At 39.0% G+C, this 23227-nt stretch overlaps 1 protein-coding gene and 1 pseudogene across 2 annotated transcripts in view; both read right to left on the bottom strand.

The window, feature by feature from the left end:
- MAPK14 (mitogen-activated protein kinase 14) overlaps window positions 1-23227 on the bottom strand; it is a 67297-nt gene that overhangs the window by 21820 nt on the left and 22250 nt on the right. For both annotated transcript variants that reach the window (XM_019738749.2, XM_019738750.2), the window contains exons 3-8: window positions 18679-18737; window positions 7268-7379; window positions 5158-5187; window positions 4740-4787; window positions 3484-3598; window positions 2831-2902 (exon numbers count right to left, since the gene is read on the bottom strand). In XM_019738749.2, coding sequence (XP_019594308.1) covers window positions 2831-2902; window positions 3484-3598; window positions 4740-4787; window positions 5158-5187; window positions 7268-7379; window positions 18679-18737 — 436 coding nt within the window. The remainder of the gene's footprint in view (window positions 1-2830; window positions 2903-3483; window positions 3599-4739; window positions 4788-5157; window positions 5188-7267; window positions 7380-18678; window positions 18738-23227) is intronic.
- On the bottom strand, window positions 5202-7256 carry LOC109450961 (serpin B6; annotated as a pseudogene).

Genomic DNA, 23227 nt, shown 5'->3' with positions numbered 1-23227 from the left:
TGTACTTAGAAACCAGTCGCTCCATGCCTTTCTTTAAGAAACAATAGCTGAGCAAAGGATGAAGAGTGTGTGGGGCCAGCTCATCCTCCAAAGGTTCTAAGAGGAGGAGTTCTATTATAGAAATCAGGGAAATGGGCAACAAATAAGAGTATTGGAAAGAAATTGTGACCTGAGTCATAGTAATAGGTTTAGATCTATTCTCTCTGGGTCTTGGTTTCTTCATCTATAAAAACGAGGTTCAACTAGATGTTTTCTAACCTCTTTCTATGCCCCCAAGTGGATAATTCTAGATTCCTAACTTTCTGATCTCATTGGCACTTAAAAAAAAAAAAAAGAGAGAGAGAGAGACAAGACTGCTAACTAAGTAACTTTTCCAGGATCAGCCGGAAAGGTGAAAATGAAAATTCAACTGGGTTAAACTCTAGTCGTACTCCACACCCGCTCACACAAGAATTGACTGGGGAGTTCAATATACCAAGCCCTACGCTCTGACCCACATCAACTGAAGCTGAGCCACTGGGGTGGTGCCGAGGCAGCTGGAGTTTTTAAAAGCTCCCCGAAGTATTCAGGTGCACAATGAGAGAAAAAGAACCACTACTCTAGAATATAAGCGATTGCACACTTCAGGTAAGAAAAAATAATAGAAAACACTGTCCTCTTTCCTTGTCAGGCACCAAAGTGACATCCACAGAGATGGTAACTGACAAGCTGGGGGTTATGTATGTTACAAATACAACTCCTCGGAATTTGATTTTCGCAATCCAGAAGAACATCTGTCTGAAAAAGAGCCAAATAGAAGAGAAACAGGGTACTACTACAATAATAAGTTTGAAATGAATTCTCATGTATTATCCTAGTAAAAAGGTTAATACTCGGTTTTCCAGCTAAAGCTCACAGAAGGAAAAGATGCATACATGAAGGGAAGACTTTTCACAGGGTGTAAGTTAGCATTCTAAAAGAGTCCAGCCATCAGGGAGCAGGCAGCCATCTCTGGAGTGGGTCCAGAGGGCCCTGGCACGATGACTTTAAAGACTTTCTAGCAGTAGCCTGCCAAGCGGATCCATCTTTTACTCCCTGTCACAAAATTTTACAAAAACTGAGTCATCCTGTAATGATTCATAGGTAGATGACAAATTGGGCAGATGAGGGGAGAGACTGCTTCCCGAAGATCATGAAGGAAGACGATGGCTAACAATTCCTGTTCTGAGGACTTCCCAGATATTACCTCACAATCCCCTTATGAGGGATGTTCTGTGATCACTATTTATCGTTCAGGAAACCAAGAGGCAGAGCTGAGGAAAGCTGCTCAAAGCCACACAGCTGCAGGAAATGAGCTACTAGGATCTGACCCCAGAAAGGCTGCCTGCAGAGCGCGTGCCCTTCCCCAGGATGCTCGGCTGCCCGGCTCTCTCCACCAGTCTGTCTGTGGTGTGGTACGAGTGTGTATGACTAACTGAAGGGAGACGGAGGTACAGACAGGAAGAGGAGGAAGGGGAGAAGGGAACAGAGGACAGACTTAGAGCAATGTGCTCAGGCAGACACACTAAAGGATGGGACTCAGAGGTGTGCACCTGAGGAAAAGGAGAATTACAAATTTTCCCCAATGCTCTTAGTGTGGACTGTAATGTACAGACCAAATTTCTAGGAAACGGATGTAAACTGAATGAAGCAACAGCCAAAGGGAAAACACAAGGTATTGAACTAACTTCAGATCTGGAGATGAGGAGAAATAGGTAAGTAGGAGGAGACTGACTCTTCCCATCCAGCAATATTCAGAGGGAAATAAACAGCTTCACCTGGGGGAAGAGGTTTTGCAGCTCACGAGGACTTTCTCTGAAGAAGACAGAATAGGTGCATAGATAGATCCACGAACACCACAGCTACCATAGAAGCACATCCCAAACTGTAAGCAAGTGAAACGATACTGGTTTATGAAGCAGTGAGTCTGCGCAGGTGAGGGGCTGGAACAGCTCTTAGGCCTCAGACGACAGGACACAGGGAATCGCAGCACCTCTACAAGCCCAACCAAACCCACTGGTGCCTAGTCGAGTGAGTTTCACAAAAATCCTCAAACTAATTCTAGAAATAGGATTTCAACCTTCTTTCTCACCTAAACATCTTCACTGAGTGGTACTGATAAGAGCTCCAACAAAGCACATTTTGATGATATTATACTAACCCGTGAAACAGGCATGCAGCAGCTTGGAAAGTGGGTAAAATACAGGGGCCATGATAAGTCATTGACTAGACCACAAACTTGGACGTCAGTTATGGATTGGATACAATCTGGGATAAAAACAAAGTTGTGCTGGAAAAATAAAGGCGCACGACAGGCTGACCTTATCATTTCTTGCGTTTATTATTTGCTATTAAACAAACAAAACAAGAGTTAGCAGGTATAGCATTACCAAACATAGCCTTTTTAATATGTAAACCAAACATACAAAACAGACACCCCTGATTTATGAGCGGGTATCTTGTGCTCAGTAAGTGTTTGTACAAGCCGACTAAACCAGCCATTGAGATCTAGAGCTTCTCATGAATATGCTCGGCTTGCGGAATATTAATAAGAAACTCACTGCAAAAAGATGACATATGAAAGCTTTAAAGGGTTTTCCAGCTTATGAAGAATTGCTCCAACTCACAAAAGTAAACTGAAGCCTTTTTCTTGGCAAGGCAAGATCTCAGCAAGAGGGCAGGTCTCATTACACATATCTGGACTATAAAAGCAAGTAACAGAATGTTTCCCAGAGACAGGTAAAAGTCATATACTTCCATGGACACTGGAAGACAGTTAAGAAACAAGAATCCAAAACCTTTTAAAGGATACGGTCTGTACCAGGAAACAACGTTCTTCCAGTCAACAGCTCCGCCATTATGCATCCCACTGACCAAATATCAACTGGCAAAATTAAAGAGAAATAAAAGTGCATACAATGTCACTAGTATCATACCTGGCCACAGATGAAACTATAACTAGGGGTGAAACACTCAAATTCATATTTAAGACATCTGAGGTTCAACAATCATACTATTTTTACAGAAATAAATAAAATCATTAAGACCTTCACCCTATTAAAGGGCTTCATAGGTGGGATAAGTCAAAACATAATTAAGGCAAGAGAAATCAGCTGTTCACCAAGGGGCAAAAGTTTCTCATTGGTAGAAATGGTGGATTCTCCTAACTGATATTGAGAGGTAAGATTATGAACCCATTGTCTTCGGGCAGAAGTACGCAGAGAATGAGTTGAAAACTCTAAATAAAGAAAAATCCAACTGCTAAAGCACAAAGTCTGCAAGCTGTATGTTAAGCCCCACTTTCTCTACCTGAGCAACTGAAATATTTTCTATTTGTGGACTTTAAAATGATCACTGAGGGAAGAAAAGATGTTTCCTCCCAGTCCCACCATCTCTCCTTCTGAGAATCCCTAATACACCCAACATCGTGTTAATATGGCCCTAAATAACCAATGGAAGCCATACCTGTCTGGTTGTAATGCATCCAGTTCAGCATGATCTCAGGAGCCCTATACCACCTAGTGGCCACGTAGCCTGTCATTTCATCATCTGTGTGTCGAGCCAGTCCGAAATCCAAGATCTAAGGGAGAGAAGAGAAATCAGGCACTGAAAGAGTCAAAGTCCTAAGACTTACAAAGCAGGAGGGAACTCTAGTGCCTTACAAAAAGGGAGAACAATATCGCACTTTCATGAACATATTTCCTGGTCCATGCTTAGAATGCATGGTAAACACAGTAAGAATTTTAAAAAAACGAAATTACAAAAAGTGAAAGAAGAATGCCACTCCTGGGTATTTACCCCAGAGCAATGAAGACAAATGTCACACTAAAGCTTGCATATGAATCTTCGTAGCAGCTGTAACAGCCCCAAACCAGAACTGAGGCGAATGTCTATCAACAGATGGGCGAGTACGTTGTGGTACATTCCTAAAGTGGATACTGCTCAGCAATCAAAAGGAATGCACAACGGATACACACAATACAGATAAATCTCAAAAATACTATACTAAGTAGAAGTCTGACATACACACAAAAATACTGTATGATTCCATTTGCATGAAACTCCAGAAAAATCTGCTCTACAGCGTCAGAAAGCAGATTGGTGGTTGGCTGTGGCCAGGATTAGGGGTGGGGGTGGGGACTGGCCAGGAACGGGGCACAGGGAACTTCCTCAAGTGATGGAAATGTTCCCTTATCCTAATTGTGTTGCTGGTTACATGCACATATGAATTTGTCAAATGTATACTTAAAAGGATGCATTTTATTATATGTAAGTTGTTTCAAAAACATTGAGTAAAAAATGAAACAAAAAAATTTTCAGAGCTGCTTGCTCTTTATAGACAATCTATCTTTTATTTGAATTCTTTTGAATGAGTAGATTAATGCCACTTTTTTCTTAGGAACCTATTTAACCTAATAATTACCTCTTCAGGATTGCTTACTTGATATTCAGACTATAATTTTCCTTTATTATAACTAATATATTGAATTTCTAATTTAACTTCTAGAATGAAAACAAAATACCTGATGCCACCTTCAATGTCACTTAAAACAAAAGCTCAGTAAGTCTATGGCTTAAATTTCAAAGTCTGATATTCCTAAGGACAATATGAATTTTTGTAAGTCATGGCTTATAAGCCATTCCCTATACAAACCTGCCTGGTTAATCAAACATACAGTTACGAGGTGAAACAAACAATTACCACTGTCTCCTCATCTTACCTTCAGCTCACAGTCTTCATTCACAGCTAGATTACTAGGTTTTAGGTCCTAGGAAGCAAGTACAGAGAGAACAGGATGAACTCTATGACACATGGTAAATTCGCTCCTTAAAGGTAATGATGAAGATCCAAACATAAAAGTAAGACTTCATCCAGCTATAAACACTTCATTCTTTAGTCACTATCTAGTCCTAATTAGCTTTAAAAATACGTAAACATAAAAAAAAAAATTAAAAAAAGGTAAAGATTCTACATCTTCTTTCTTTAATCAGTTTAAACCTTGGGTAAAGTTGCAATCAGTCAGTATTTCAAAGGCTAAAGTAAGCTTAGATTAGGACCTTACCTAAATGCCCGTCTGCCCCAACCAACTCACATACCCCAGCTCTCCCAAATAGTTTAATAAAAACCATAATACATACCCTGTGAATTATGTCGGCTGAATGTATATACTGTGAAACAGAAAAAAGTCAGTTAATGAAAAGTTATCTGCAACCTCCTTATGACTTATTTGAAGTACATTTTCATGAATCAAAAAGAACTGCTAGTATCAACAATGGGATGAGAAATTAGAACACGTAGTTACTAGTAGTCTGTACATTTACCATAATTGTGATTTCCATACCATCAACTCTCCTCACAGAGCTGAAGTCTGAGTGAAACAGAGCTTTCCACCTACTTTCTAGTTGGTTCTCTGGGGCTCAGTAAGGACTCAAAGCTGCTAAATGTCAAAGGGGGTTTGATTTTTTTCCCCCCAAAAAAACTTAGGCCCTTTATTTTTGGATCACCACCAAAGGTCACTTTGGATTGCAGGCCCATTGTGAAGTGTCAGAGGAAAAGTGGGGCAGCAGGAGACAGGAGAAGGGTTCTTTGCAGTGCTGACCGTTTCCTTGCGGCGAGGAGAATCGGCCACAGGACAGAACAGCGCAGGTTTTGCTGTGCTGCATAAAGAAAAGGAAGGGGCGGTCAGCACAGAACCCGGGCGTGATGCTTCCACATTGAGGCATCAGGACGGCCGCAGTGGTGCTCGCGGCCTCTGTGCCCTGCGTGCCCTCCTCGTTGACCTTCACAAAGGACTTGTGCAGTCTGGGACAGATCCAGGTCTCTCCACGACGACATTCCGGAAAAGCCCGCCTTGCCCTCCTCCAAGGCATCGGTCAGGCCCAGAGAGAGAAGGACACCCTTCATGTCATAATTCTCCTCCAGGTTAAATCTAGGGAGGGACCTTTGCACCGCTCTTCATCCTGCATGTCTGGCTTGGTCCACTCTATGAATTTCAAACGAGTGAAGTTCGTTTTCCACCATTTCCAAACCGAAGTTTTCATCTGGAAGCATGATGATCATATTCAGTTCTTTGCCGACATAAGGAAACACCAGGATTTTGGTGAGTATTTCTCCTGTGTAGGTCATATGAAAGGTAGGTTTCTGAACATCATTTGCACAGGTTTCTCCTCAGTCTTGCTGACTTTAAATGGTCTTTTCCTTGGTCTGCTGTTTGTTAAACTGATTGTCCCAGTCTCCTTTGAAGTAGATGGCATTCACCAGAACAAGAGGAGTCTGTGGACTCACTGAATTTGGAGACAGCAACTCAGTAATTTTACCTTCTGTCTTGTTCGCTACCCAGGTATTTATGTGTTTTCTGGTCTCCTCTGTAGCTTTGAAAAAGTCAAGCTCTTCCATCTGTGCTTGGTAGAATTTGCAGCAGCAATCTTTGAAAGATGAGTTGAAATCATAAGCCTTTTCTCCAAAGAGCCTGTTGGCAGTTCTAAGCAAGTCCTTGGTCCCAGTCCTGTTAACTAACTTTGGTGAGAAGCAACTGGAAACCCTGGTGGACATCTTCACGCCACCGCCGCTTTGACTTAAAGAAAGCGCTTGGGCCACCTGGGCCACGGCGTTTCCCTCTGCCCCCACGAAGACCATGGCCAGCAAAGAGGAGATGCTCATGGACGAGAAAAACACGTTTTTCGAGTTGTCTTCACTCAGCTTTTTCTACAGGTTTAAGGCAAAGGTGCCATTTGCTTTCGACAGAGTATCCATGATGGCGAGTCCCAGAGGGTCGGCAATGCTGCTGGAATGAGCGGAGCTGCGGCCAAAGGGGGTTTAATTTTAAAACAGTTTATCTGCTCCTCCCACAAATAAATTAGCCTCCTTGAGGATGCTTTTAAAGTTCTAACATGACACTGACCAGATATTAGATTATATCAAGAAATTACGATTACTGTTTAGAGGTAATAATAATAGAGTCCTTAGTCCTCAGACATGCATACTGAAATACCTATGGGTGGAATGATCTGATGTCTAGACTTGCCTTAAAATAATCTAGGACTTGGGGAACACAAAAGAAACAAGATTGGCCATATGTTGGTCATTGTGGGCATTGAATAAACACAGGGGCTCATTTTTACCAGTGCTTTTGTGGGTGTTTGAATTTTCCATAAGAGGAGCTTTGTTTTCCCTTAAGCCCCAAATAGAAGGGAGAGAAGGAGACAGAGAATTTCATTTCTAAAAAATTATTACTAATACTGTCTGTACCTTGAGACCTCGAAGAATCTGGTAGATAAGGAACTGAACATGGTCATCCGTAAGCTTCTGGCATTTCACAATGTTGTTCAGATCTGCCCCCATGAGATGGGTCACCAGATACCTAGAATAATGGAGAGTTACACAATAATCCAGAATGTCTAAGAAAGTTCTTATCTTCATGAGACATTTAAAAGTTTTTCAGAAAAGGCCACCGAGGGAGCACCATGTGACAGCTAAAAGCTTACTAACTACTCATGGGGGGCCATTTTCAACACCACTATTCTAACTTTATCACCTGTTATCTATTTTTCTAAAAAATTTACACTCATTCCTACTTGACATCTTTTCCTAGGTTCTCTAAACAGCAAAAATGGAAATTAGAATGATATGTGTTAATCCCAGTTTTCTTACAAAACATTATTATTGCATGAGAAATATACAGTGTAATTAAATGCATGGCCATATAATAAAGTAGCTTGCATTTTTAAACTCACCACTATATTTTCATCTCATTATAAACTTCCAAATTGTAAGTTCTAAAATAAGAGTATCTTTCAATTTCCAAATTATAAATCTTCTTTTTCAGGAATGACTGGTTAAGGGTATTAGTCATTGATAATATTCCTGAATTTAAAGGAAGGAGGAACACATTTTATCTGCAAGCAAGATGAGGCAGTCCAGAACTTCTCACAGGCGTGGTGCTGGCAATTAACCCTGGTTTTACATGGTAAGATTAGGGGATGACTGCATTCAAGTCCAACAGGTTCACTACAGATATCCTAGACGCAATGCCTTACCCACCCATTCCTGTGTCACGCAGGTCTGGGAAAAGAAAAACCACATCAGTACTAAAGAGGCCGAATTTTTAAAAATTAGGTTAGGTTTCATCTACTGTCGAGAATCATTATCCATTCCTGAGGCTGAATAATAATGTACATCACTTTGGCTATGCAGAATGCTGATGTCATTTGTTTTTTTTGTTTGTTTGTTTTTGTGTTTTTTTTAATAATTTGGAGGGAAAGAAACCAGGACAGTAAATTTAAATCTACTGTGTTATGTGAATAAATATGTGTATGACCTCTCTTTACACACACACACACACACACACACACACACACACACACTCCTCTCTCTCTCTCTCTATATATGTAAATACATATATACATATATGTATGTATATATATTTATATATATCTCTATATATATATTTATTAATTGCTTTTCTCAAACAAGAACTGAATCTTTTTCTGTTTCATAATTTTCCCGTTGGGCTGCTGTGGTCAGTTCCCAACTGCACAAAGATCAAGAGTAGTTAGCATAGATGTAACCTTAACATAAAATATTAACATTTCATATTTTTAAAACTTGCATGTTTATATTGCCTTGAGGAATGGGTAGACTCTAAATGTAATCTGAAGTGTAAATTGAAATGTTTTTGAAAACTTTCTGAAATGCTTTCATGAAGGTAGTTCTAAGAGATGTTCCAAGCTCAGTATGACATAACCAAGGGCAGTTAGTGCTTATTCTGTGCCAAGCACTATTTCTTACGCCCATGGCTCACGTACTCTTCCTGACAACTCTGCTAGGTACGTCCCATTAGCATTCCCATTTCATTGATGAGGAAACAGAGATAGAAAAGGAATATATAACTTGCTCAAGGTTAAGAGTGGTAATGTCAGGGGTTGAACCTAAAACTGCTTGATCTCACAGACCGAGATATTAATCACAGCATATATTACTACCTCTAACCAAATTCTTCCAGTTGACACAAAATTTAAGTTGAGAGAATGATCTTTTTTAAAAAAGTTTTATAAATGTCACAATAATCAAAGACGCAATCTCTCCACATGATTTCCTTATCAATTCTCAGTATTTGCTATCAAAGTTAATCCTTAACTAATGAAGAAAGCTGGCAAAACAGCAATACCCAAAATTGACACATAATCTGACAAATCTGAGAAGGCTGTGAATAAGTCGGTAATATTTTGAAATCAGGACTTCCCCCAGAAAATCTGGGCTAATGGCTGCCACATCCATAATACAAATTAAGACAAATTGCAAGGCTCAGGCTGAGAAAGAGAGAATCTAATATCTGTCTTGTAAGGCTGCTTTGCAAATAATTACATTTTATGACAGGGAAGTAAAAGGATTAATCTCTCAACTTTTAAAAGTAGTTTTAAGGAGAAAAGGTAAACAACGGAAACATTGTTTTGGATGAGTCTACCTAAAATCTATCTTAATTTGTTTTGAAATAAAACCTAAAAATCTTAACTCTCTAACATGTCTGTGCTAGTTCACAAAAATGATAGGCAGTATTACCAATGCAACCAGTTATTTCAAGGGTAACTATTGTGTTTCAATGATTACCAGTGACAAGAAATCCTATACAGCCAGAGGCCCACTGACTGCGCAACTGGAGATGGAACATGCTTTTAGAAGGACTATCCCACCACTGTGTAATTCCCCTCAAACCCCTTCCCATCAGAGACCATATCCATTTTATCACTAAAATTTCCAGATGGAGGGTGAGACTGTCAAAACATTACATAAATATATAAGATTAATCAGTCTACATAGTAGTTATAACTATCAAGCACGGCTGCTAGGCTACACTTCAATCAACTGAAAAGCATTATTCCTGGCAGAAGCGTCTTGCAGGAACTAACTAAATCACTACATGGAGCTCAAAGACCAAGCCGTGACAACCAATTGTCAAATTCCAGCTCATCACACACAGAAAGGTTTCCAAACAAATCTTGCAACCGTGGACAAAAGCAAGTGTTGTGCAAAGTTACTGGACGCTTCTGGAAGACATACACCCACTTCCAGAAGTAGCGAACAGGGAGTGGAGGAAAACACAGATGAGCACATTTTACACATAATTTCTGCAGTGTTTGTCTCTGGAAAGCAAATTTAATTCCATTTTTGTAAAGACATGCCTACTATTGTCAGTGTTCATAACGCCTCAAATAAATTAATGAAGGCTTGACTTGAGGACAGTTGGAAAGCTAGCTATATCTAGTTCTCCCATCTTTAAAGAAGGAATTAAATAAGTAGGACTTTATTAGGCTAACGGCTGAAAAGAAGGTTTCATGGCCTGGTACAAATCTTGTTTTTCACTCCTCTTGTGAAGGTGGTCTCCTTTAAATTTAATCAAACTGTAAAGGGCATCAATCACCACTTCTCAAAGTGACTCATACGCAAAATGTACTGCAGCAGCACGCAGGCAGAAGCCTACCGTAGGTGTTCAGTAGGCAGCGCCCATTCTCCAGCTTCATTTATTCAGCACTTCTTGGATAATAGCCAACTGTCAAGACTCCTACCCTACCGCCATTTTTTAAAAAGCATAATAGTCAGAAAGAACCTGTGTAGGAAACAAATCCCTTTGATAGTTATAGATCGGCATCTCTACTACTGTCAGCCCTACTTGATGAGGCAATTATCAAAAGGCAAAACCATTTCCATATTTAAAGAAAGTACTTAAAATAATCACAGGGGTTGACAACTTGTAACCACAAGCCTCTGAAATACATACGTTCAGTGATCCTTGGGACTTACTGCCGTGTATTCTCAACACAGTACACGGAGTGATTCTTTCAAAATACAAATCGGATCATGTCACTCCTCTCATCAAAGGGCAAAACTCCCTTCAGTGGCAGATAAAGCCCCACATAAGCCAGCACCCGGCCCCAGTGGTCTCTCACTTCATCATCTACTTCTCTGCCCCACGCTCACTCAGCTCCGCGCAGGCCCTGCTCCGGCCACACAGCCCCCCTGGCTGCAATCACACACAATGTGGTCGGTCTTCTGCCTCAGGACTTTCGCACTGGCTGTTCCTTCTGACTGGAATGCTCTTCCCCAGACATCCCTGAGTCTAATTCTTCTAGTCCTTCAAATTTCCGCTCAAAATTCACCTTGTCAGGGAGGCGTCCTTACCACCCCACTTAAAATTGCCCTCGTACTCCTCATTTCCCTGCCTTGTTCTACCCTTTTCTGTCCATAGCATTACTGCCAGCTATCATATTATCGCGTTCTTTTTTTATATGTCCATTCATTGTTTATTGCTATCAATCTGTACAATGGTCAAGGAGGACGGGGTTCTTTTTCGCCCCCTGACGTATCTAAAGTACCTAGAACAGTGTCTGGTAGAGAGCACGCACTCAGTGACTACTGAACTGAATTGAGGGACCCAGGACACCTCAAATGGCATTACTACCACGTAAGACCAGGCAAGAACACATTTTACTGAAATCCTCATGCCAAAGACCTGACCTGGGAAGCAGATCAGACTGTTCTAATGTAGGGGGTAAAACCGCATTCGGCAGCCAGGTAGGCAGCTTAGCCAGCTGATTTCATAACAAACCATCCCAGGGGAGCAAAGATTACTGAACGGTGCCCTCTACGTCACCTGCATCAAACAAACCAGACTCGCTATTCTGCCACACAGTCCATATTACAGGATTAAAACAGAAACGCTCGTCCAGAGAATGCACTGGCCATGCTATCAGACAATGGCATCATCAACTAGTTACAAACAAGACAGCACAAGGTTATTCGTCATTCAATCAGTCCATCACCAACCATTTCTTGTTGAGCACTGGGGATGCAACAGTGGAAGAGACAGATACAGAATGCGGATGAGAGGAAGGACGTGTAAATGTATAATCAGAGCATGATTAGAGCTATAAGGGAACGTGGAGGTGCTAGAGAACACACGGGACGGAGCCCAGCCCAGACTTAGGAAGGAGTTAATTAGGGAAAGATTTCCTGCAGGACTCAAACTATAAACTAGACATGGAAGCTTCTTTACCTGTTATACATCAGCTAATCTGAGAAAAAGGGGGTATTTTATTGATCATCTGAGACAAAAATTGAATGGTATTTTCTTAAAGGATGTATAATATAATTACATTTCAAACGTGTGTCAGTAAAGACATCTATACAACGAGCTTCCCCAACTCTCTACCCTCATTTCAGCAGACCGCTCTGATAAGGAAATATATTGCAAATACAGCTGTTGATACAGTTAACTCATTCGTCTTTCTCCCAGACTGCCTCTCTTCCTGTATTACCCATCTTGAGCACTCGACCTATTTTCAAAGAATAAAAGTACTGTGTTTACCAGACTTTCAAATAATAATTACAGCTCTAAATCATAAAAAATGTGATTAGAAATAGATTTAGAGCCAAAAGAACTGAGATGCATGCAATTTTGTATGTGGTACAGTGTTTCCCTGAAAATAAGACCTAGCTGGACCATCAGCTCTAATGCATCTTTTGGAGCAAAAATTAATGTAAGACCCAGTCTTATTTTACTATAAGACCGGGTATGATATGATATGATATAATACCTGGTCTTATACTAATCTTTGCTCCAAAGACGCATCAGAGCTGATGGTCCAGCTGGGTCTTGTTTTCGGGGAAACAGGTGTTATGCAACTCAGTTCATCTCTCTCAACTTCAGTTTCCTCATCTGAAAATTTCTAAGTACAAAAGACTCAACAAGGAAAAAAACAAACTCCCTACTCTGACAGCTTACAAGCTAGCGGAGGAAGACAGAGAATTACAAATACAAGATGATAAAATGTGGTAAGAACAAAGCAGGGTAAGGACTAGATACTGACGGCAGGGGTAGGATTTCAGCTGCGGTGCTGAGGGGAAAAGCTTCTGATGAAGAGACCTTTGAAGGAAATGAAGGAGCCAGTCATGTGGACAGTGGGGACAGTGTTCCAGGTCCACCTCAGAAACCAGTGCAAATGTCCTACTGGGAATGTGGATGCCTGCATTCGAGGAAGAACAAAGAGGCCAGAGTGGTTGGAATGGAGAGAGTGAGTGGAAAAAGTGTTAGGTGAGGTCAGAGTGTGCGGAGGAGAAATCATACAGGATCTTTCGGAGCTTACCACACTATTTTGTTTGATCATTTAAACAGTTCTCTCCCATTAAGAGTCTCAGCTCCACCATCAGGGATCATGTTTATAGTATTTACCATTAAATTCCCAGAGACTAGTACTGTGCCTAGCATAGCATGGGTATTCAAATATTTATTGACTAAAATCAGGTTAAAATGTCAATCGAGAGACTCCCTTTACCTATTCAGTATATTCAGCAGTTTTCGTATTAATATAAAAGGCTAAACGTATTAGTTCAACAATCATGTTTTGTAAGTGCAAGGCTAAGCTAGGTGATGACCTGTCCACTGGCTTTCCCTAAAGCAATCACTGCTGCCTGCCTGCAGCTGGTGAAGGTCTGCTAGATCCCAGGGGAATCCAAAACCCCACTTCCCTCTAGTTCTTTAAGAACTAAGCAGAGAGAGATAAGGATCTCAGGTGTCAAGAAACCAGGGATGGCAAGTTGTAAAATAAAGGGAAAAGTGACAGAAAACAGTAGGGAGAGGCTATTTTTCCACTTAACCCATGACAATCCAGTTTTCCTGAAATTTGAAGAAATAGTTGGCACTAAGATTCCAAAACCTCTTCATTGCCTACTAAGCTTGATCAGAGACCCACTGCAGTTATGAAAAGGCCACACTGCAGCAGCATGATAGCCGCAGCTTGCTAGGGGTTAGGTTCTAATAGGGTTAAATTTTTTTTTGGATTTCTACTGGTAACCAAATATCTGCAGCGTGCCACCTCTTGCCAAAAATTACCATCAAGAAGCCAACAGAAATGTCCAAATAATTTCCAATCATTTAAAATATCGAGCTATATCTTTACAAAAATGTTGCCAATTGCAAACCACATCACATGGCAGCCAAGAGCAGCTCCGTATACCCATCTTTTTACTCCGCATTTTCCGACCACCATCTCTATCTGTTAGATTCAGTAACGGCACATTGCTCCTAGTGGTCAAAACTCATAACTTATTATTGTTCCCTTCTCAAAAACAGTCTCACAAATGAAGCATTCGGGATGCCTATTAATCAAGAAATTAAAAATTCAGTACAAATTTGAATTGCATGATAAATTAAAAGTGCTAACTGAACTATTAAGACACAGATACTCATAACACATGATTAAAAGGCAACTGTAAATATTAAAATTAGAGATTTTGTTAATTGGCACAGAAAATTCATGTTCAAAATCACAGCCTGCTCTAAACTTGCAGAACCACTTTAGCCTTCAGCATGTTTGATTTGTCCAGAACAGTGGGTTTTTGTTCATTTGCTTGTTTTGTTTTAATATGAATTTGAATATTTTTAGGAAGTGCAGTTATTGTTTTACTACTCCCAGTTGTGTTAACACTGAGCCTCACTTATGTTATTTGGTCCTAAAGGTATAATAAATTTGCAAACCCTGCAACTGTAGATGACAGATGCTTGCTGTCTTATACAAATTTTAATGACTTTGGAAAACACTGAAATAACCATAATATTGGACAAGCACTAATTTTTTTCAGTGATACAAACATCATAAAAAGTAAACAATGAAACATTTTCCTAAAGGCAATATTACCTTCATTTTTTTATTTTCAGAGATTCTCTGGGATTGAAAACACTTCAGAAGTCAACCACCCCAATTTTCATCATTTTTACAGGGAAGTTAACTGGGTCCCTGGGAGTCAGACAAGGTCATACAACCATTAGTAACTTACAAAGGTGTTTTGCATTTATTGCCCCTAATAAGATTTTGATTTCATCAAAGGCAAAAACTAGTGTTTCTGATTATTCTGAACCTGTCCCAACACTCCACTCAGCAAGTATTCAACAAGTAGTACTGACATTTGCTTTCAAGAGATGAACTCAGTTCCTGTTTATAAATAATCAGAACCCAACTTAACACAATGTTGTATGTCAATTATATCCCACTAAAGCTGGAAATAAATAAATAAATACGGTTAAGTAGAAAGAACTGCTTCCTACTCAGGAGCAATAGTATTTGTTGAATGAATTAAAAAATAAATAAATGCGATCTTAACTCAGTGGGCATGCTTGAAGGCAGTGGGCTTTCAAATGGATAAAAGGAGGAGCCAAAGGCACTACAATGGAGAAAACCTATCCTTTTACACAGACACTAGCCTTAAATAAGGTCTTTTCACATAGAAAAAATAGGTTCAGAATCCAATTCCATAATGCCTGATTAAGCCAAAATACAGCGTTTGCTTAGGTCAGCAAATTTCTTTGTTCAATATACCCATTCTCATCGTGCCTAAATTTGGGGATATAGCTCAGATCTGCTTCAAATGTTTTCCAAAGTAATTCACAAATACACTACTTCAGTATTTCTTCCACATTTAGACAGAATATCAAACACCACCACTCTTAGGGCAGTGAAAATACACTATATGATATTATAATGACGATATCTTGTTATACGTTTATCTAAACCCATAAAATGCCCAACGCCAAGAGTGAACCCTAAGGTAAACTCTATAGGACTTTGGGTGATTATAATGTGTCAATGTAAGTTCATCCTTGGTAAAAACATGCACCATTCTGGGAAGGAGATGTGCCAGTTCAGATACTGGGAAAGCTATAGTAGAGAGCCTGTACGTGTACAAAGATACCTGCTGGAATCTATCTTGCACTCACACATGTGTAATCTGGGTATGCACGCCCCATTGGGTAACCCTTGCCAATGGAGACAGGGCCAGTGGATAAACACTCCCCATCTGAGGTACATTCTGTACGGCTTCCTGGAAGATCCTGGCAGTTTTCAGCCCAGCTGCCCACAATGGTGGCCAACTTTACGACATATCCTTATAGCAGGATATGCTATATCCATCCCTGTTTCATTTTCCCTAGCCCCCTACTACTGGTTCCTGAGAATCTCAGCTCTGCTTTCCAGGGGCGCCCCAGGCTAAAATAATAGAGATGGTCACAAAACTGGGAGAATTAGCACTATTCATCAGTTTTCTCAACACATGAGGCCGCCCCTTACCCCAGCACAGAAGCACAAGGATCAGCATGCTGATCTAGTGCCATTTCCCACACAAGTGGGATAAAAGAGAAGGAAGAACCTACCGTATTTCACCCAAAATAAGACCTAACTGGAAAATAAGCCCTAGCATGATTTTTCAGGATGCTCGTAATATAAGCCCTACCCCAAAAATAAGCCCCAGCTAAGATCGTCAGCCAGATGGACACATTTAGTACGTCCATTGCAACACACGACAGACGTATTGAATTATAAAATAGTAATAATATATAATTAAATATAAATATTATTGACATTAATACTTAAAATAAATAATATAAAATATAATTAAGTATTTGTAAATACCCAAGTGGGTGCCTTTGGAGGAAAGGTAAATGCCTATGTAAACAGATGAACTTGAGACTTACTGCCAAATGACCAATCCGAGTACAGCCATAATGCACGAATTATGTGCGCACTCAATAACGAATGGACGTGATTGTGTGTAATATGAATCTTCATAGTTCAATGCATCGTATGTTGTAACGGACATACTTAATGCACTTGTGTGAAATAAAAGAAACGTTTTCTGAATTTTGGGGCCTGCAATTTTTCGTCACTTTTGTGTGGACCATCATTCTTAACTGTCACCATTTTTGTTGCCACTCCTGTCTTGTAAGTCTTCAAATAACACCTGATTTAATGGTACATTTAAAGGGAATAATATTTTGACCCCCAGACAAGATGGGTGCAAAAAGAAAGAGCTATTCCGTCGAGTGTAAGAAAGGCATCGTGGAAGACTCCCGGGGCAAGAATCTTACGGCTTTCTACAAAGAGAAGAAGTTGGATCTCCGAATGGTCCGAAAATGGCTAGTAGGGTACAATAACCTCAGTCAACAGGTGGAGGAGGGAAATGCTAAGAAGCGCAAGTGTGGATCAGGTCGACAACCATTATTTCCTGAGCTGGAAAACATCATCTGTGAATGGACTGCTGACAGGAGAGCAAAGGCTTTGCTTGTTTGCAGGGCTGATAGTCAAGCATTTGCCCTTGCAATGGCACCACAGTTAGAAATATCCCCAGAAGAATTCAAAGCATCACAACACTGGCTGGATGGCTTCCTTCAGCGATATGAACTGTCTCTAAGATCGACAACACTGTTCAAGCTGGAAGATACTGAAGTTATTAAACGTGCACTTGCATTCAAGTCTTTTGTTGATGGCATCGGCTTTTCTAAATACCAATTCTCCAACATGACTGCTGTGGATGAAACTGCAGTGTTTATGGGCCAAGGATCTCAAACGACAATTGATCAGAGGGGTGCCTCGTCAATCTGCATTCCCTCCACTGGTTACGAAAGTGCACGTGTTACATGTATTTTGGCAATTTGTCTGGATGGAAAGAAAGCCCCACCGCTAATCATCACTAAGGGCAAGAAAGATAAGGTTGAACGTCTTTCAGGCATTTATATTCTTGAAACCGAAAAGCCTGGTGCACACATGCAGTTATAAGGAAGTGGGTCGATGTAATGCTGCCACTTGTTTTGCGAGGTGACCAAGGAGGTCTGCTAGTCTGGGATTCAGCCAGCACTCACCGCACTAAAGACATGAAGAACTTCCTTGCAGAGAAGAATATATGAAATAATGATTCCCGCAGGAATGACTGCCTATCTCCAGACTCTTGATGTTGCAATAAACAAGCCATTCAACGACCATTTGCTCATGGAAATCAATGACTACATTGAAAATAGAATGGAGAGAAATCAGCGTGGAAACTTTGTGAAGCCTAGGCTGCAAGAGGTCGTGACTTGGGTGAAGAATTCATGGGATAAAATCACTGACAGCTGTGTTGCCAATGCACTACGAGCAGCTGCATGGACACGAAGTCCTCATTTAAGGAGAGCTCTGTTGCTGGACATGAGAGATCGGGGCCAATGGTTCTACAGGAAATGGAGTCGCAAGAAACTCAAGCAAGAATTCGGGGTTTGGAGAGTTATGACGATGTTCCAGAAAAAGGTGACATGACTTTATTTGAATAAATGTAGATTTTTATACATGAATGAATGAATGTAGATTGTTGTACATGAATAAATGTAGATTTTGTACATGAAAAAAATAAGACATCCCTTGAAAATAAGCCCTAATGAGTCTTTTGGAGCAAAAATTAATGTAAGACCCAGTCTTATTTTCGGGGAAATACAGTATATGGAACCAGGGCTCCATTACATTTCTTGATGTAGATGTAATAATGTAAAGGTGTCCCTTTAGATGCTAGGACAGGTAATTTGAGAACAAAAATCATAGTCCAAACTCCCTACACTCTTCACTGAACTCTTGCAAGGACTGATCACTAACTCTCTAAACAGAGCACAATGTGCCTGAAAGGATGAAAATACATTCACCACCCATAATATATATACATCTCCTGTATCTATCCCACCCCCCAGAAGAACTGATGACGGAAATAAAAAATCTCTGCAAGTCTGTATACTGCTAATGGTTCCGGAATAGAAATGGGCTGCTATTCTTCATCCTCTGGTTGATGAAGGCAAATGGAGAAAATTTACTCACACATCATTGAATTCCTCCAGGGACCGCGCAGGTGTAAAAACATCCAACAGACCAATCACCTATAAGGAAACATAAAAAGCAAACAGTAAATAAAGACTGAAGTTGTTACAGTACCCATTAGTCCTTAATCATTTTAATATGAACTAATTCCAAATCCCACTATCTCAGTTCAATAACATCACAAAAATCATATCCATATTTAGTAACTATAACTTATTTTCTACCGAAATTATGCTTTTGCTTTTACTTGTTAACATCACATCTCATAAAAACCTATTTTACTATGAAAAATGTCCAACTCCTTAGAATTTGGTCACATACAGCCATTAGTTTATCAGGAAGCAAAAAGATTTAGGGCTCCTGACTTACATTTGCACTTACAGTCTATGAGGAACAAACAGAAAAAAGTCACACTTCTACAGCGGCTATTATAGTATCATTTTTCTTTTTTAAATGTATTATTATTCCATGAAAATGTTCGATGTTACTATATAGTCTTCAAAACTGACATTTTTAAAGCTCCAAATATTCTCTCAGTATATTCTTGGTATTATTCTTGTAATAGTCTTAATATTAGGATAATTTTTTAAATCATTACCAGGTATTTAGATAAGACTATTTAACATTTTTTAAAAAAGCTATCTTTATACAAGGATAAAGCTAAGAGTTACTTAATATTCAGTAATCCGTGATCTTTGAGCAGTTTTTCTGGTCATAATTTATACTAATTAACCCACATATTAGCCCCACTCCATTCCTCCTAAAACCCAGACCACTCATTTGTAAAGTTAGGCACTGAGAAGGAAACAAGAACTAGAATTCATCTGTAATATGCACAGCCAGATCTAAGGATATCTGAAATGAAACCAACAACAGCTAAACAGCCTTCATGAAAACCCACCCATGACTATGGTCTTATTAGCACGCTGCTCTAACCAAGTTAAAACAGCTCTAACAGTAAAATATACCAATGCTCAAAACATTATCATGAAAAAGCACTTCTAATTAGAATGTTACTCCATGCAACCAAATACCAGACTTTTAAAAGCAACTTCAAATATATAGCCTGAACCCAAAAGGAAAACAAACCAAGAAAAAAGACCCCGGAATTCACAAATAGCTTTTCAAGTCTTTGCATTTTATTGCAAAGGGAAGGTACAGTTACCCATCAGATCCTTACCTTGATAACTGTATACAAGAAAACCAAAATTACCTATAATTGCACTACCCATTATAACTATCATTAATATTGAGATATTTCCTTTGATTTTTTTCTGATCACATAAATTAAATTGGGGTTATACTATGCATACAGTTGCATATCCTGCCTTGTCACTTAACATATGACTTTCCTCGTGTCCTTATTTATTAATAATATGCTCTATCATTTGTATATATATACCATAATTTAACCAACTTCCCATCTTTGGACATTTAAGGAACACTGCAAGTGTGTGCATACATATTTTTTGCACACCTTGTATTTTCTTCCAGAATAAATTTCAAGATTTAGAGCTACAGGATAAGGACATCGATATATTTAAGGATCTTAATCTTATCAAACTGCCCCCCATAAAGGTGAAGCCAACTTACGTTCCCACCAACAGTATATCTCTGACTGTATAACAGCTCTAAATAGTGCTTTAAATTTAAGCCAAATTATTTTCTTGTTCCTTCTCCATCTAAACCACAATTATTTTCCTTGAGTTTGACCCCCTTCTGCCTTAAGACCTCTAGTCTTTTGCTTACTCTCCCCTATATCCACTTGTATTTTAGGTAGCTGAGAGCTATTAGATTAGTGCAAAAGTAATTGCGGTTTTTGCAATTATTTTTAACCTTTTAAACCGCAATTACTTTTGCACCAACCTAACAGAAGCCAATTTTACTCACTTGTTCCAATATTCTGCAATCACTAATTCTTGTTATCTAAGATGCCCCATTTCCTCAATAGAAGAGTTTAAAACAAATTACATTATTTTACATTATTTCCATTGTGATTATGAAAAATCATTCTCAGATCAAAATAAAATTAAACCACTAGAGATCAGATTTACCCAGGATTATTTATGTAATAGTTATCTCAAAGACAGTAAAACAAAACAAGTCCAAAACATTTTCCAACGAAAACCCCAATTTCAATTTGAACACACAACAGGCATTTTGGAATCAAACAGCTGTACGTCTGAACCCCACAATCGGTTTGTGATTTCTTGGATCCACGAGCTTATGTTTTTTCAATTCCAATTAACCTCAGCACTTGGAACAGTGCTTGGCATACAGCAGTTTAATATTTGTTAAATAAATGAAAGAAAGGTATCTTCTCAGCCTCATTTTCCTCATATGAAAGAAGTGGGAATATTATTGTTTATTTTCATAGTATTGTGGGGAAGATTCGTGGTGATCACACCCTTAGAGTTTTATAAAGAATTACAAAACACAAACTACTGAAAAAAACTACATGTTTGAAGCAGCTACTTCCAGTAACAAAATTTGAGATATAAAACTAAACTAAATTATTAAGTGATTAAAAAGCATGGCTGCAAAAAGCACAATTAACTAATGTGAAAAAAGTAGCGCAAAGCATATTAGTAAATACGTTATCAAATTTTAATTTCCTTAAATGGGACACATTTTATGAGATTAAACCTACCCATGTTACATCAAAGTATTTTTAATTTTTTGTGGACTTTTACAAAATATCCCCTCTACTGATCATATTTATGGAGTAATTAAATCATAAGGAAAATACTGTAAAAACCAAGTTTCCCAGCAACTAAAATAGATCTAGGGAACATTTTAGGAATATTCCATAATCTACTCATTTCTCATTTCTTAAATGAAAATTTCCTTTTAATTCAAGTCACATTTTAGCCCATTTTCTTATTCTTTCTGCCATTATATGACACCTGAAAGTAGTCCAGGAATCAAATTTTCAGAAAAGACATTTACAATACAAATAATCAGCAAATATCTGATGACCTACAATGATCCAAAACCTAACAGACAGAAGTAATGTTTTTATTAAATTAGCACACACTCAAAAAATAAATACTTTAACTCAGTAATCAATCAAAGACAATATTTAATGCATTTAACACAAGCAAAAACAAAAAAACAAACAAACAAAAAAACACACAAGCACACAGCACCCACCACTTGGTCCACCCGGGTAAAGTTAAATCTAAGGCCCCAGAATAAAATTTATGAAGGATCCCTTTAATCATGCTTTAATTTCAAATGTACAGATGTGCAGGCCCTTAACTGGGCAGTTTGTGTAGTCCCCACCCAGACAGCACAAGGAAGCAGCTGGCAGGCTGCTGCCCGGGAAGCTGTGCTCAGAGCAGGTGGTAATGAGCTCAGGGTCGCAAGTTCAGTCAGGAATGGGCCAGCTAACTTGGTTCAGAGAATAACTCTTACAGTAACAGAAGACATCCTCGAGCTCCTGTTACCCATCTGATAAACATATATCTGTTATTCATTGTCATTAATAAAAGAAATTAACTTAAGATGAACTATGGCTTGTGGGTCAGAGGCATTTTTGTGTAGAAGATCACGTGCATTCTGGCACTTAAAACTTGTTTTTCATACCAATATATATTTAAAATTTTCAAGAGTTTTAAGCTGCTGCCATTGCTGTTGTCTTTAGAGGCCTGGTGGCTAGCTAAAAATTGGATGGTGGCCCAAAACAGTCATTTAAAAAAAAAAAAAAGGAAGAGGAGAATAAAGGAGAGGAACGGCTTTTAAAATCCTCGATTAAACTTACCTGAAAGTCCAGGTTCTTTACCAGGTACAACTACTTTTACATTTTAGGCACCTAACAATTGTTTGCAGACTAGGCTGAAATTCAGGTATTTTTCTACATTGCGTCAATGTCTTTTGACCCCTTCTATCCCCCCTTCAAACATTTGCCAACACAATAGAGAACTAGAAAACATTCAGTCAGGTGCTTTCTTCTGTCCAGCAAATCACCAGTACCTAAGTACAGGTGACTCTACACTGATACTGCTAAAACCTAAATATTTTAATATAAAAAGGATGGGCTGCTATTAATCTAGCTGCTTGTAAAACAATTTATGTAAATTAAAACCCCATTTTTCTAATACTGTCAGACCTCTTTTTAAAAGGAGTCTTGTAACCTTTCCTAAATTAGCAAAACTGTACCCATCACTGTGGCTTCCTCATTTCTACAAATACAAGAATGGTCCGAATGTAACCAGCGCGATGTAAGACACATTTCAAAGTACCTCGTTATGGAAAATTAAAACATAAAAAACTAAATAAGATTGTTGCTTATGATCACTAGAAAAGCCAAGCATGGATTCAGAGAACCCAAAATAATTTTTGCCCTAAATGTTGGCTTATTTTATCTATAAAGAAAAGCAAAACAATAAAGTATAGCGCTGGTTACCTTCTAAACCAGACGTTCTTAAATTAGTATGGGTAACATCAGCGAGATCCTGGGGCCTCCTGGAGGTGCCTTGGGGTTCTATAAATGTTTGGCTTGCATTCCATTTTCAAAGTATTCTTTATATTTAAAGAGCTATGACAA

This window comes from Rhinolophus sinicus, linkage group LG05, assembly GCF_036562045.2.
Source record: "Rhinolophus sinicus isolate RSC01 linkage group LG05, ASM3656204v1, whole genome shotgun sequence".
Lineage (NCBI taxonomy): Eukaryota > Metazoa > Chordata > Mammalia > Chiroptera > Rhinolophidae > Rhinolophus > Rhinolophus sinicus.
This window is presented reverse-complemented; position numbering and strand designations above follow the sequence as displayed.